The sequence below is a fragment of the Lutjanus erythropterus genome, chromosome 7 (genome assembly GCF_056507025.1).
Source record: "Lutjanus erythropterus isolate fLutEry1 chromosome 7, fLutEry1.hap2, whole genome shotgun sequence".
Classification (NCBI taxonomy): Eukaryota; Metazoa; Chordata; class Actinopteri; order Lutjaniformes; family Lutjanidae; genus Lutjanus; species Lutjanus erythropterus.
Genome location: NC_139323.1, coordinates 30,923,163 through 30,939,472, shown reverse-complemented (window position 1 = coordinate 30,939,472; position 16,310 = coordinate 30,923,163). Strand labels below are relative to the sequence as shown.

General features: G+C 39.0%; 1 protein-coding gene across 3 annotated transcripts in view; it reads left to right on the top strand.

Moving 5' to 3' along the window:
- Positions 1 to 10,602, top strand: part of fnbp1l (formin binding protein 1-like) — a 56,095-nt gene extending 45,493 nt beyond the window's left edge. Inside the window, exons 10-17 of one of the 3 annotated variants that reach the window (XM_084723539.1) lie at positions 1,760 to 1,939; positions 4,107 to 4,121; positions 5,042 to 5,151; positions 5,391 to 5,523; positions 5,795 to 5,889; positions 6,607 to 6,782; positions 7,009 to 7,046; positions 7,405 to 8,438. In XM_084723539.1, the coding sequence (XP_084579665.1) occupies positions 1,760 to 1,939; positions 4,107 to 4,121; positions 5,042 to 5,151; positions 5,391 to 5,523; positions 5,795 to 5,889; positions 6,607 to 6,782; positions 7,009 to 7,046; positions 7,405 to 7,545 (888 nt within the window). In that variant the 3' untranslated portion in view covers positions 7,546 to 8,438. Of the gene's footprint in view, positions 1 to 1,759; positions 1,940 to 4,106; positions 4,122 to 5,041; positions 5,152 to 5,390; positions 5,524 to 5,794; positions 5,890 to 6,606; positions 6,783 to 7,008; positions 7,047 to 7,404; positions 8,439 to 10,466 lie in introns of those variants that run through there. The other 2 variants (XM_084723538.1, XM_084723537.1) reach the window with 2 other exon arrangements.
- Positions 10,603 to 16,310: the final 5,708 nt, after the last annotated feature.

The following is a 16,310-nucleotide window of genomic DNA, read 5'->3' as shown; positions in this document are numbered from 1 at the left end:
CAACAGGAAAATTAGTCGCCGTGAACATCCCTACATTATGAATGGAAATATTGCCTATGCCTATGTGGAATCTTCTTCACAACAGATATATAAATTAGTCAGAGAAAATGCCTCCAGAATTTTACCATTTATTTAATTTTACAAACAACAATGACTGAGTGTTGATTCATTTTGCTGTTAGTCGAATCATTGTTCAGTTATGTAATTTAAGACGGCACCAGTGTTCACTCTCTCAGACATATTACATTCAGCGCTACAGAAAATCCCCACCCTGGAGCTGAACATCATCTTTATTAGTCACATCCTGGACAGTCATTTTAACATCTCCATCCCTGCCTTATACAACTGTTTCTCCATGTTTTAGCACATTCTCTGCACCTTTGGCCGTGTTCTCAGCTCATCTTTGAGCCGCAGGTTTTTGTCACCTTTCCCGTGTTTGTAGCAACGCTCTCAGATCTCGTCTCTGATCCGCTCCTTGGACCTTGGTCCTCTACATAAAGACCATGTTGGCTGATCATTAACTATCTGCTGTTGGTTTAAGTTCGTGTCAGCAGCTGCCTCACAGTATCAGGAACCTGTGTGATGAATAAGGGTGTGTGTTTGTGTATATGGGTTAGTTTAATTGTTTAGCACACGGTGCCCTAAATATTATCAGGTGTGTCCCAGACAAGTTGGAATTTTAAAGCACCTGAAAACTTGGCTTGAAATCTGAAAACATTAAAGCCATTACAAAGAGTTTTTAACTGGTTATGAAACAGTCTCAGTTTGTTACTGATGCCTTTGTGTGACTTGTGTAAATTAGGAAGACTTTTTTGTTCAGATGATATATTTTGTGGTTATTACAGTGGAAGCAGGACCACTTTTGTCCACAGAGGACTCTAAAATAAAAAAAGAAAGTTCCTTGTAATAGCTTTAACCCTGTAAAGTCTGACACAGGAAATAATTGCCAGAAAATTCAATTTGTTTTAATTGAAGCGTTTATTGGACCTTTTGAAAAATAAAATCGAAATTTTCCTGTATCACTTACATATATACATTTTTGTTTGTGTCATATTTGATATGTTTGTTTTAGAAACAGTAACAAGTATTGTTCTTTGCTGTTGGAAAATTTGGCACCTTTCAATAGATTTACTTAATTCATAAATCAGTTATCTTAAGTCATATTTCATACTCACATTTTCAACTAAATATGAATTAATTATTCAAGGTTGTTTTACTAAAGTAAATATGCATATTGAAATATTAGTTACAAAATAACTGTTATCCTTACTATAACTTTTTTGGATATCTAAATTGATTTTTTATGTTTAGAAATAATTGTGACTTAGACCATTAGCATGATGCTAATACATAATAGGAATTGCTATTGACATGCTAATAAAAAATTAGCATTGTGATCATGGTTATATTTTCTTAACAAACTGATCCATTTTACTTCACATGCTTAACATAAGACAACATGTATAGTTGAATATTAAAAATTGTTTAAAGTTTGAATGAGTCAGATTTAAAGTGCTCTGACTTAGAGAGGAAAAGTCATGCTAGAGTCATGTTTGTGACTCTTTTATGACAGTGAGAATCTTGTTCTTACTATCCATGTAAACCTGAATGTTTTAATGATGAATTCTGTTTCTTTTTCAGTTCCAACAATGTTTTTTTGTGACCATGACAGACTGTCTTTCCCCCTAAAGCTAAAAACCTCAGTGTGTCATCCTCTGACTTTTGGCTTTCTCTCCTCTGTTCCTGCTCCCCCACCCAGTCCTCTCCTCCTCCTCCACCTTCCTCCTCCTCCTCCTCCTCCTCCTCCTCCCGTCCCCGGTCCTCCTCCCACATTTTATCTCCACCCCGGTTCAGCTCTGACCTAGTGAGCCACTATCTGTCTGAGATAAAGACTACAGTACCCAGAATCCCTCAGAATTTGAGGGGCCTGAGAAGAGGGGTGAGACTGGAAGTAGTGTGTTTGATGAAGACAGGTTGATGTGATTTTGTTTTTTTAATTTCTTCCACAGGGTGTCTGCAGTTCCTGGAGAAACAGTGGAATGACTTTAAATAAACTCAGGCCCGTCTCCAGAATAAAATGATTTGAAATTAGTTTGGGTGCAACAAAAAACAAAAACACACTGCTCTGAAAGTGTCTGTCTCACTGTCTGCCAAACTCCATTCACATTTTTCTCAATTTACCAGTTCTAAACATCTGTGCTGTCTACAAGATTTTTTACAATTTCTCAGAACTCATAAACAGACACTCACTCATTCTGCAAAAATTCGGCATGGATTTGAACTCTGATTAATGTGAAACGGACAAACAAAATAGTTATTCTGGTCTGGAATGGAAATTTCAAAGCACTGCACTGCAGCTGTAGCCATCACGTCGAGTAAAGCGAGTATTTCAACTTAACGTGTTTCCTTTTCTGACATTTTATGGACCAAACAACTAATTGATTCATCAAGAAAATCAACAGATCATTAGTTGCCGCCCTGGTACAAATTGTATTGTGTAACATTAATTACTAAACTATGTGGCCATACAGACAAATCTAAATCTGGTGACCGCTCTGTATGCTTTGTCGTCTGTCTCTCTAAAGTGGTTAAATAATCCCTCTGACCTGAGGTTTCCTTTTTGACACCGTATCTACTTCTGCCTGCTGACAGTGACTGATGACGTTACACGGTGGCCCTCAGTAACTGAAGAAGGCACCTCCATCTAATTTTTCATCATAGCTGGTTAGTTTTGGTAACAGTGATGCAGTACATGTTTTTGCACCCTCATAGAGCTTGACCTGAAGTAGCATTTTTTAATCTTAAAGGTACAAAGGTTTCTGCTCATTCAGGTCTGATTGGATTAATATTTTCAAAGGTTAACTCCAGTTATAACTTGTTGAACCTTGCAGACACCCTGTTGTACTGTTTCTGTCATTTATTCTTTTTCCTGTGTTTGTCTTTCTTGGTTTGTTTCTCTTTCTTTTGTTTTTGTGTGATTTTCTTTCGTCTTCTTTCATCGATGAGACAGGTTTTTGCTCCAATCACAAGCTGGAGGATCCTCAGGGATTCATGGTGTGTGTGTGTGTGAGGGACTCTGAGGGTTTTGTGGCGTTCTGGTTGCAGTGTTGTGTGGGGGAATGTTTTACCAACATCAGGTGTGTTGCTCAGATGTTGGTCTGTCCCGAGTTTGCAGTGATCTGTGTGTGTGTTATGTGTGTTGGAGTGGCTCTGAAGCAGAGCCTTCTGCTTTCAGACAGTGTAACACTTGTGAATAACACCCGGCCTCAGTGCCAAGCCAACACTTTGATCGTCAGTTCTGTCAGGACCATCTGTGATTGGCTGCTTTTCAGTGTGGTTTATCTTGCAAGAGGAACAGGTGGACCACCTGACCGGCTGTTACATTTAGTTATTTACATAGACAGTAAAATAGTGGATGAATTTTGGATGAGTCCCCAAATAAATAAGACTATTGAAGAGATTCAGCAAATTTAAGATTTATATATACAGACAGCCTTTTATAAAGCAGGTAAAATGTGTATATTGTTTTCCTGATGCAAGGAAAAAAAACAATGAAGTGGCCTGTTAATTCAGCAAATGCATTTATTTTTGGATTTATACAGTATTTAACATGTATATGTTTTAAATAAGATAATATAAGATGGCAGCAAAAATGGTAAACACTGGTCAAAATTATGCATAACTTTAAACCGAAACATAATTTAAACAGGTGCGATATATAAAAATTCACCCCCTGTATAGTCTGTTTTGGCCTGTTGTTCTGTTTGTTTGTACGTCGCTGCCACCAACTGTAGACAAGTGGAAGCCTGAATATTTAAGTGGCTCAAGTAAAAGGCAACTTTTACACTTTTTTTTTTTTTTATGTGTGAATCATCACACAGCAGCAGGCTAAATATAAATATTCAACTATCAGTAATAGTTCATGTCCCTTAAATAACACATGCAGCTGTTATTTAGTAAACGTGAACCATTGAACTTCTTGACAAACTCGATCTGACTGGTTTTCATGCTGACCGACTGCCGTGTTGGTGGCTGTTTGAAACACTGACAACTAACCAGCATCTCATGTTGTTTGTCTCTTTTTACGGTAACGGTTAACACGTCAGTGGTCAGTCAAGATGGTAAGTGTGTGTGTGTGTGTGAGTGTGTAGAGTAGTTATGAGAAAACCCACCAGCGTAGGTCCTCGTACACGTATCCTCACCTTGTAGGACTTCCCATAGTGTCCAATATATAAACCCAGTAGAGATATTAAAGTTAGCTTCTAGTTAAAATAGATCTCCTACTTTCTGATCTATATAATACAACCACAATTACAAAAAAGTTGGGACATTGTATAAAACATGAATAAAAACAAAACGCAGTGTTTTGCAAAAACTTTTCAGTCTATATTCAAGTGAATACAGTACAAAGAAAAAATATTTAATGTTCAAACTGAAAAACTCAAGTTAACCAGTTTTAACATTAAATATCTTGTTTTTTCTACTCTATTCACGTTAGTATGGGTGAGGAGTTTTTTGTAAATCATTGCATTCTGTTTTTATTTACGTTTTACACAACATCCCAGCATTTTTTTAATTGGGTTTGTATTTTCACTAACTAAAACTATAGTTAATAGTTCCCCAGTTCTAGTCCATCTTATTCCTTGTTTATGTCAGCCACTCTACTCTGTAACTTGTGAGTACTGACAGTCCCAGAAGGAAAATTGAGACACATCAGGAGCAAACATTTATTATTATTATTATTATTATTATTATTAGTATTATTATTATTATTTCTGGAAAACAAGATGTTAAAGATGTTTGGTGCATCAGTCAGTTTTAATATCTGAGTGCTGATAACGACGTGATTATCAGCCTTGTATTAACTTTTCCTTCATTCAAGTAAGTTTGATCTAAGTGATCTCAGTGGAATGACAGATTTGTGCAAGCCTCAGAGAGTATGTTGTATTTTTCCGGCTTCACTTTTCCACATCACTTCGTCCTGAGCTGGTTTATAAAATATTGTGAAATATGCATTTGTATGGTTTTTTTTTACCACCAGGCTCCATCTCTGGAGGATTTCAGCCATTTACCCCCCGAGCAGAGGAGGAAGAGGCTGCAGCAGAGGATTGACGAACTCAACAAAGAGCTCCAAAAAGAGATGGACCAGAGGTAGATCCTAGACTACAGACTTTCTGGGGTCATTTATTTGATCAATGGCAAATGGGTTGCAAGCATGAAAGAAGCAAAAAAATATTGAAAAAACAGTTTATGGTCAAAACTGTTGAAGAAAAATGTCTGTGGAGAAGCTGTAGCACTGTGTTGTTTCTCACCATTATGAGCCATGAACTGTTTATTATCATTAATTCATCCCATCAGCCATCCTGTACATGTTTGTTTCTGTCTTTCAGAGACGCCTTGAATAAGATGAAGGATGTGTACGAGAAGAATCCACAGATGGGAGACCCCAGCAGCCTACAGCCCAAAATATCAGAGACCATCTGTAACATGGAGAAGCTGCGCTCAGAAATCCACAAAAATGAGGTATGAAAGGAAGAAGATTCAGATTTAAATAGAGCTGAAAACGCCAAAATGAGCTGAGGGTTGGGGATGAAAGGAAGGGTCGAAGCTGAAATAGTTTCAGCTTTTCTCCGCCTGGTGACAGTTATGTCAACTATTGATTTATTCAGCTTCTGGCTCAATCTCTTGGTCAGATATTCTGTGAGATACTACATGTAGATGATGCTTGTGTCACTCTAAATATACCATGTGTGATATGAACTGAAGTCTCCTCTCGGTTTGTCTCTGCTGACAGACTTGGTTATCTGAGGTGGAGGGGAAGCAGAGCTCCAGAGGAGACAGACGACACAGCGCTGACAACCACCATCACACTCCTCAAGGCAGAGAGAGGTAAACACTTACACACACGTATACAAAATATACAGAAAGAGGGAGGATATTAACAGAAAGTATTTAAATATACACACATATCTAAAAATATTTAAAGCTCCAAGAGGCTTTTTTGTGCACCTGGACATGATACATGTGGCAACCGATTGTTGTACATGTAGGTGAAAAGTGCCGCCGGGGCTGCTTCGTTTAAGTTTTGTAGGGAGCGCTATTTAGCCATTTTGTTATACCGAATGGCCTGTTGGTGTGCTGTTTGAACTATAAAATGTCAGAAAATATGAAAAATGTTGATTTGTTTTTCTAAAAGCTCAAGATGAAGTCCTCAAATGTCTACCACATATATAGGACATTTGAGGACGTTATCTTGGGCTTTGGGAAACAGTGATCAATATATTAATTGACAATGAAAGTAATGACAGTCATTTCACCTTTTTAAAAAGTTGATATTTTAATAGCGCCTAATAAAATCAATTTATTGGTCTATACAATTGATTATTAAATAATAAAATCCATATTCAAGTGGACTTTATAAAAGTCAAAGAGTTTCACTTGACACAGGATGTAATTGAGTTTTCTTCACAGGAATAATTTCTGTCTGTTGTGTCTTTGCTGTCATATACAAACAGGGAACAGTTGTATGTATTGTATTGTATATATATATGATGTATTTGAATCATGTAAACACAAAACTGATTCCTGCTTCCTGTCCCCCTTCAGCCCTGAGGGCAGTTACACCGATGACACCAGTCAGGAACATCACACGCCTCACCACCGCTCCGGCCCCCCACAGCCTGGAAACCCCAACCCTGACCCGCACGAGTTTGACGACGAGTTTGACGATGACGATCCGCTGCCCGTCATCGGACACTGCAAAGCGCTCTACTCCTTTGATGGTGAGGAGACACAGAAAGACACATTTATGACAGCAGACTGAAGAAAAACTGCACAGCTGTAATGCAAATCCAAAACGACTGTTACACCTGCGGGTTACTGCGAGGGGAAGTATCACAGGAGTAAAGTTAAAAAAAAAAAAAAAAATTAGTAGTTTGAGGAAGACGTTTCAGACCAAAACTAACCTTGATGTTTGTTTAATGTCTCTGTGATTTCTTTGACTCTCAGGTCAGAATGAGGGGACGCTGGTGATGGCAGAAGACGAGGTAATGCTCATTTCTTATGTACTATCTAACTTTTTAGTTAGCTAGCAGCAAATGTAATGGTTCATTAACTTATTAGCTAGTTAGAAAACAATGTAACCTTTTGTTAACGTCTTGGCTAGTTAGCAAACAATGTAGCATTTTGTTCATTTCTCGGCCTGCTAGTAAACAACGTAACCTTTTGTTAACTGACTATACTTCAGAAACTTTTTGCAAATCATTGCATTCTGTTTTTATTTCCGTTTTACACAGCATCTAAGTTTATTTTGAATTGGGGTTGTATTTCTGTGTTCTTATCACTGATCAATCATCCAGAATCTCACTGCGTTCATTAAGAAGAAACTTATCTTTTCCGTTGCAGGTGTTGTACATCATCGAGGAGGATAAAGGCGATGGCTGGACGAGGGCGAGGAAGCAGAGCGGAGAGGAAGGCTACGTCCCCACCTCCTACGTAGAAATCACCCTGGAGAAGAACAGCAAAGGTGCTGTCACCTACATCTGAAGCTACACTGTCCTCTGTCCTCTCATCCCCTCATCTGTCATCCTCTGCTTTCTGTCCCTCAACATAACACTACAAAAGGAAAAAAAACAAAGACTGACATCTGAACACCCGCATGGACATTCATCCATTTTTCCCTTTTCTGATTTCCATCCTGTCTCTCCATCCTCCTCCTGTTCATTCCTCTAACTGTAATCGTTCGTCCTCGTCCTCCTCTCATATCTGTGGGACTGGTGTTTCAGAGGTGAGTGTCTGAGCACAAAGACAAATAGGACAGACCTATTTGATTTAATGTATATGGAGCGTCTCTGTGTGTGTGAATGATGTCTCCACTGCTGTTTTGAGCCCAACGTCACGGCTACACCACTTCTTTATCGATCAAAGTGTTTTAGATTGTTTTATGTAATATATTAGAAACAATTTATTTTTTATTTGTTCCTTTAATTATTTCTTTTTTAAAATGGAGACGTTTAAAATTCCCTGATTTTAAGCTGTTTGGATTCATGTGTTGACATGATTTGAAGATGTTTTTATTTCTGTCAGATTGCAGTGTGTGTGTGTGTGTGCGTGCGTGTGCATGTGTGTGTGTGTGTGTGTCTGTGTGTGTGTGTGTGTGTGTGTGTGTGTGTGTGTGTGTGTGTGTGTTTGTGTGTGTTTGTGTGTGTGTACCTGCACATTTGTTTTTTTTTCTGTTTGACCAGTGCCATCACACTAAAACTGGAATTATACTTACAGAGTTCTGCCTGGTTTCAGCCTCTGAAGAGAGACGGTTTTCTTACTGGACATTGTTTAATCTTTTTAATTTGATGTCGTTTCACAGCAAAACTGGATATTTTAAAGGACAAAGCTGGTGTTTTTCTGCTTTTTTTCTTTATTGTCAACAAATTCTTTGAAAAGACCAAAACCAACAATGTGTAGGTTTCATAGATCACTAAGCAGTCAATCCCTAGCCCCACTGGTTCCTACCATAGACTATAAAACTTGGATGTGGTCTCTGTGATGTCACTCAAGGCCCTTTTCCACCAAATTAGCTCTGGTTCTTGAACTGGTTCCTTTCAAGATTCTTGGAACCTTGATGCTGTCTTGTGACGCAGCCCGTGTTTCCACCAGGTTTGAGCAGAACCATTGTGATCAGTGTACACAGTGCTCAATGACCTGTAGAAAATGAAACATCCACTTTGGTTCCTGTGGAAAACCTGTTGTTTTTTGGTTCCAGGTGGGAACAAACTTTTCAGGTTCCAAACCAATTTATTTTTGGTGAAAATATCCAATCGGTTCAGAATTGGGTCCTTGAACAGGAACACAGTCAGGTCCATGTTGGTGAAAAAGTACCATAGGTTTCTGAAGAACTGTTATGAAGCTCACAGTCGATTCTTTTCCACCAAACGAGCTCTGGTTCTTGACATGGTTCCATTCAAGATCCTTGGAGCTATCTAGTGAACCAGCCCCCATTTTCACCAGTATTGAGTGGAACCATTATAATCAGGGATGTCGTCAACAGAGGGCGCTGCCTCGTGCACAACATCCTGCAGAATAAGACACGGCCACGTTGGTTCCCATGGAAAATCTGCTATATTTTGGTTCCAGTAAATATATTACATATAAATATACATTGAATTGGTTGCGGCACCATAGTTAAGCACAAAATTAATTCCGATTAAGGAACTTATTATAATGTGAAAGTATGACAGGAGAAGTTTGATCTTAGTTTATCCTAGTCTTAGTCTCAGTCTTTTCTTTCTCGGGCTGTTCAGTTTGAATGATGTTTCATTCCATTAAGAGGTCAAACTGTCCAATATTTCATAAGAAAAGGCATAAATAAGATAAAAGTGAGAATATCAGAATATAATTTTGTGTATCCTATACCTGTATTCATCTAGCAACCCGTCAGAATTCTCTTTGGACCCTTTCAGGGGTCCTGACTCCCAGGTTGGGAACCAGTTTTGTTTTGATTGTCCTTTTATAGTATTGTTTAACAATAAGAAAATACAGAATGTCACCAACTGTTTCCTTTAACTATAAAATCTGAACCTCCGCTTTTAAAAATAAAGGTAATAACAAGTTATGAAAGTGACAAAATGCCATGTGGAAACCGTTTCTCTTCAGTTAAAGGAGCCTGTAAGAATAATTCTTATAATTCTCACTGACAAATCATGTATTTGATGCTATCTTTCACTCATAAACTGACTGTTGTTGGTTGTTGTTTGAGTCACTGATTAAAAACAGCTCTGAGCATTAGAGTTCCCATCAGTATCTGTGATGGTTTAATCTTCTGCTGCGGGAGTTTCACTGTGACGACTCAATATATAGTCACACCTGGAGGGTTTATTACTGCAGCCAACACCTACAAGGACAAACAATGGTACAAACATCCAGAGCGACTGAACACACAGAACAGCTGACGGGAAAATGTTGCTGCCATTTATTTGTTATCAGCTCTTAAAGGTGAAGTGTGTTTAAAGGGGAGGCTGGCTGGCAAATGTAGAAAAGTTCACGAACCAAACTGAACTGAGTTTGAGGTCAATTCAGTTTTAATTAATTTAAACGTGCTGACCTGTAGTTTTATTTTATACTGAATATATGAAATGCTTCAAAAGCTTTTAAAGCAACATTATGCAAGATTTGATATTTTTTGGTGATTTGACACCACTAAATATGGACAGATTTACACATGCATTTATTATGATTACATTATTTATGATTAAAAAGGAAGCAGTAAAAAAAAAAGTATAAGTAAGCTCTTCTCCTGAGAGGCAAGCGGAAAAAAATTGTGATCCCTAGAATTGATCGAAACTCTCTGAGTCTCTATGAACATTTTTTTTCTGCTAAAACAAAACCCTCCTTCTCAACCTCATCATGTTTGTGTGTCTGTGTGACTTGTGTGTGTCTTTTAGTAACTGTCTCTCTCCTCTATGTGACTGCAGGTTCCTGAGGGCTGCAGGGTGGCCGGGCGATTTGATTGGCTGGTGGAGGGCTCACGCTGATTGCTGATTATTGGTGGTGGTGGGGTGGTGACGAAGAAAGAGAGCAATGAGGGGAAAGAGAGGTAGAGAGGGACAGTGGCAGGGTTGCATGTCTGCATGCTCACATACCCATAATCAACAAAGCATTCTGGGATACTTGAGCAAGAAGGGAGGGTCATTAGTAGAGGAATAGATGACCTTAAAGATAAAAACAGGCATTAATATTATTTAATAAGTGGCAGCCACTGCAGAGTCCCACCATGAGTTTCTGAATGTTTACTCCTGACGGTGAGACAGACTTTGAAGACCTTTTCAGACCAGAAAGTTACAAATACTGCAGCTTCGAGCTAAACCTGCATACAGCAGGTCTCACTAGAGTCACACAGTTTTCTTCTCTGTATCGAGCTGCAAAGGTTTGATCTAGAGATGCATGACATTGGCGTGGCCAATAAGTCTTTTAAATTAAATAGCAATATTTGCCCAGGGTTTTTGTGTGTCTGAAACAGACAGCAGAGTTGCTATTTGCAACAATTTCTCAGCTCCAGTCTTATGAGGAGAATCCAAATCACATTCCTTCAACACTACACATTTAATTTCAGCTGTTTATACCTGTCTGTCAATGTAAAATTAAGTCTGTTATCCTGAAAACAAAAGCCCACTGCTCCGAAAATACACACTGGAGTTTGAGTTCAGTGACTGCCTGTCTCACTGCCTGCCAAACTCCATTAACATTTTGCTCAGTTTAACCGTTTTAAATCTATCTGCTCCTTCTACAAGATTATTAATGATTTATTACAACTCATAAAAGAACACTTACTCAGTCAGTGAACATTCGGCATTGAGATATTTACTGACATATTGTATGATGTAGAACAAAGCATATGAAAATCTCTAAAGTTTGTGTTAACCACAGACCTTATTTTAGACAGGACTCGTTCTTGCTGCACTTTATTGAAATAGTCAGAAGACACAGCCTGCCGCTTTCTGGTCTGTAAGGGTCTTAAAAGAAGGGACTTCTGTGATGGCTACACGTGGTTAACGGCCTCATTGAAGAAGGAAGAACCTGCTGATGTTCTGCTCTCTGTGGGTGGAAACATTCAAGTATGTAGCAACTACTGACTATGTTTACATGCACAGTGCTCACTGATTTAATCCACGGTTAATCCCCATATGACAATATTGCAAAATTGATACTTTAGTCACTACTTTAGAAAGTACTGATACACTGAAATCATTTCAGTAAGTTTTATGTTATGAATTGTTATGAATATGATGATTCATGTTTTAGGATCATCCTTTGGACACATACAGTACATTTGGAGTTTTACTGTAATTTTGTGACACAGCCTTGCAAGCAACTAGCCAGCAGTTTGCAGGGATGCACAAAATTTTTGTGCATGCATCTCACAGAAGAAGAAGGTAAGAAGGAGAAACACACATCCTTTTAAATATAATGAAAGACTCTAATTTCAGCAGGTGTGTGGATGTGTTTAAATATATTGATTGTTTTGTGCATGTAAGCATAGTCAGTGATGTTTCAGGAGGAGTTTTTTTTACCTCTTGACAGCAAGGTTTCAGCTCATTAAGAGCAGTGCAGTGGCAGGTTCTCCTCTCTGATTTGGCTTGGATTTAATGATTCATCAGGAACATCTCCCCACCTCATTGATTCACTGTCTGCTTTGTGCTTTAACAGGATAGTTTACCCGTCATGAATTAAACAAATCTTCTCTGTTGGTGCTGGACAAAATGTTGGAAGAAAAGATTCTCTGAGGCCTTTTTGTAGAGGCTTCAATTGAAGCTTATTTTGGTAGCAAATTCTCATCACAAAAAATGACATGGCAGCCGAGCAACATCATCTGCTGAGGAAGGCTATAAGATGTGGCTGAAAACTTTGGGAAGCACCAAGTAAGTGAACCTTTAGATGAGACATTTCTTGGTCAAACTGCTACTTTGGAGGCCAAGAATGAATCCTCAAGTTCAAAATAAAATGGCACATCAGCATTTCAATATTTCCTTGCCGTTTCCTTTTTTTTCCCCACTTGCTATATTCTATAAATCATTCAAATGTTTTGGTCCAGCTCCTCATGAGAGAAAATAAGTTCTTAAACTCAGAGCGTCAGGGTTTGTCACCTGTTAAGGGTCAGTTGTGCTCACAGTATTTACTGCCACTAACAAAGTCAGTGCTGCACTGCTCACCCTGTAATCATCATCATCATCATCATCTGTGCTCTGTTGGTGATGTCTGCCTGCCTGCCTGCCTGCCTGCCTGCCTGCCTGCCTGCCTGAGCCACTCTGCTCCTCATGCCTGCCCTCACCCTCATTCAGCCGCATGCCCTTAAACGTGTCCCAAACATGACCGAGTGTTTCATCCGCAACTATAAATGTGTGTGTGCAGCGTTGGCTGAGTTGTTTGTTGAATGCCATCCTGATGTTTTAAAGGGATAGTTTGGCTTATTTGACGTGGGATTGTATAAGGTACTTATCGATAGCTGGTGTATTAGACACAGTAGATGCCAGAGAGGCACCAGAGGGGCATCAGCACGAAAGCTGAGCAACATACTGCCGTGGGCAGGATGACCAGCAAAGGTTTTAGACACTAAAAAGGGTCCAGCTAAAAAAAAAAAAACAATATTAATTTAAGTTTACACTATATTTAGAATATTTTCACCACTTTACTTTGCCATCACATAGCCTTTTCTGGCAGGAAACAGCTGTTATAAGCCAAAATATCACCAACCAAACTCAATGGACGAAATCAATAATTTTACCTCACAGGACACAGGAGTTGCTGGTCAACTGCTGCCTTGATCTTTAAGTTATTTTGTGTCATTGTGTGACTTAAGTGAATCCAAACTATACTTTTAAAACACCTGAGTCACACAATAACACAATCAAACTAACAGATCGAGACAGAAGTAGACCAGCAACTCCTGTGTTCTGTGAGATAAAATTACTGATTTTACCTATAGAAAATGGCCTCAAACAACCCCACTTAAAATAATCTGAATTATCCCATCGATGGAAGTCCAGCATGAGTCTTATTTATGTTTGTGCATCAAATGTCTTCCAAACAGCAGCTGGGTAACATCAGAGCTACTCTTTAGACAGATAGCAGGACTATCAGGTGAACACAGGACCTCTCTACCACCTGTCTTCTCCCACCTTTCCTCTCCTTTTCTTCGCGGGGTTGTACTTCCACCAGTCGACCAGCAGATGGCAGCCTTCCCTCACCAAACCAAACCACGGCTCAGCCGGAGCAGGACCGAGCCTCTTTCAGTAAAAAAAAAACAAAAAAAACAACCAAAACATCCAGAGGAGCCCGGTGTCTTTGCAGTCAGACTCTGCCTTAAAACTTCACGTCGTTTTACTGTGGAGGGATTATTCCACTTCCGCCTGACTACATCTCCCATCAGCCACCTGGGTTCAGCCCTGCCTTCTTGGGGACTCTCAACTGCATCTTTTATTTCCCATTTAATCAGTTGTATTTGTGAATGTGACGACACACGCACGCATGTATCAACATGTCCGCACACGGATGGAAAACCAAACGGGACAAAAAAAACGCAATTTTGCACGTTTGGTTTTCCAAAAACACTAACATATAAATGTGCGTACATGTTTCCATGTTACATGCGTGACGTTAGTTTTTATCATTGAATGATTTGTACATATTAACAACTTTAATGTCATGCTGAATGTGTTTCCATGGTGATTGTTTTTAGGTTTGTTTGATCGACACTCTTCATGAGAGACAACAAGGTTTGAATTGAACTGATGCACTTTGCCCTGAAGTACTACAGCATTTGAATCTGATTAAATGAACGAGTGAGTGAATGAATGAATGGATGAAGGTCTGTGTTGTCTGCTGAAGGAGGTGAATGAAAAAAAAACAAAAACAAAAAAACAGCTCTAGTAATTTCTCTCTTCCTGAAGGTTTTTATACTCCTTTTGTAACTCTTGATGAGCAATGACCGATTTTCTTTGCATGATTTTCTACATTCTTTGAATCCATCCGTCTTTCTGGTGATTGTTTTTTAACCCTTCACTGTACTGTATCTCGCCAATAGACTAACAACTCTGAGTCTGAGGTAAAGTTTGACTTCCTTTTGATGCTATTTAAGAGAAAAATGCCACTAACCATTCCGCTCTTGTCGATCTTAACAGCAGGTGTCAGCACCTTCGTTGTAAAGCTGTGAAATGTACAGAATGATGCTGTAGGTGTTGTTACTTGAACTACTCACACTACTCCCCATTTCCTCTCCTGTCGGGGACCATATCGAATCGGACATTGGAGAAATTGTTGGCCGTTTTTGGACCAAGGAACTCTTTCATATCTCTAAGAAGAGTTGGTGGCCATTTTAGTTCTTAGAGCGCAGTTTTGAGGAACTTTTTTAGCTCCTACTTCTGAGCGTTGACAAATAAAGATGAGTGACACGTCTCCACTTGGGCATCATTACACAAAAGTTTCCTAACTGCTTATTCTAGTTGCAAAGATGGAAAAACTCCATTACAGAAGCAATTCCTAAATCCTTAGGATTCCTAACTTAGGAAATTCTTCAGTTAGGATGAATCTGTAATATCTAAATTTGTATCTTAAAATAAGATTGGAAACATATTTCCTTGATACAAAAGCAAACGTATTCAAAACTGAGGTAAGAAAGAATTTCAGACTTAGTTTTTGTAATGAGGCCCCTGGAACCAAATTATCCTGAATACTGCCATCGCAGTAGTGATAGAGGTTGTTGTATCGAGTTCCCTGTTGCGAACACGTCTCTGCTTCTGTATCATCAAATAGTTAATTAAAACCAAAAAATAAACCCTAAAATGACAGGAACCATTTTAGAAAAACATTTATTTTATGGCCCATGTCCTATCTGTTAACATAAGGTGGGTGGAGTTTATGGCTTATACTGCAACCAGCCACCAGGGGGCGATTGAGATGTTTTGGCTTCACTTCATGGGAGGTGTCATGTTGTCCATCTTGATACACATCAATGCTTCAGAGTAGAGACTCTTGATCGAACACAGGAGCCAAGTGCAGCACCAGGAACCGGCATTTTTAAAAACCTGTGTAAAACAAAAGATTAACGTTTGCCTTAAAAATATATGTAACAAAACCAGGACGGTCAGACAAACAGTGAATGCTGACATTTAAGTCGAAGTGATGTTGCTACACCAAACACCAGCTGGCTTGCGTCACTTACCTGTCGCTGGTGCGAATGCAAACTAAAAAAAAAAGTCCTTGATGGTCTGTAGCTCTAGTCCCCAGAACTGTTTGGTCCGAAAACAGCTGTTGTGAGTTTATTTGCTTTCCACAACTTGATGTTCTTACGCTTTGTGCAGATTAAACACACAAGACATGGATTTTGTTACCTTCAGACAGAGACCGGCTAGCTGTTTTTATGCTAAGCTAAGCTAAGCTAACTGGCTGCTGGCTTTTAGCTTCAGATTCATTGTACAGACACGAGACTGGTATCATCTACTCATCTAACTCTCCACAAGAAAGTGAGAAAGCATATTCTCCAAAAACTGTCCCATGATTCCCTCCACACTCACTGGGTTTAATTTGCTTCGGGATGCAAAATGGTGCAAATGAAAGTAACCAGTTCCTGCAGTCTGTCAGGTTTTTCCTTTTTATGATGATCCATTTTGAACCTGTACACAGATCCATCAAAGCCTTTTGTTATGTGCTCATGTCAATGTCATGGCGTGAGTTGGGCTAAAACTAGAAGCTTTTTTTGCCCGTTTTTGAAACTAAACAATGATGTAAGACGTGTGCAGTCAGCTGTTACATGTCTGATTATT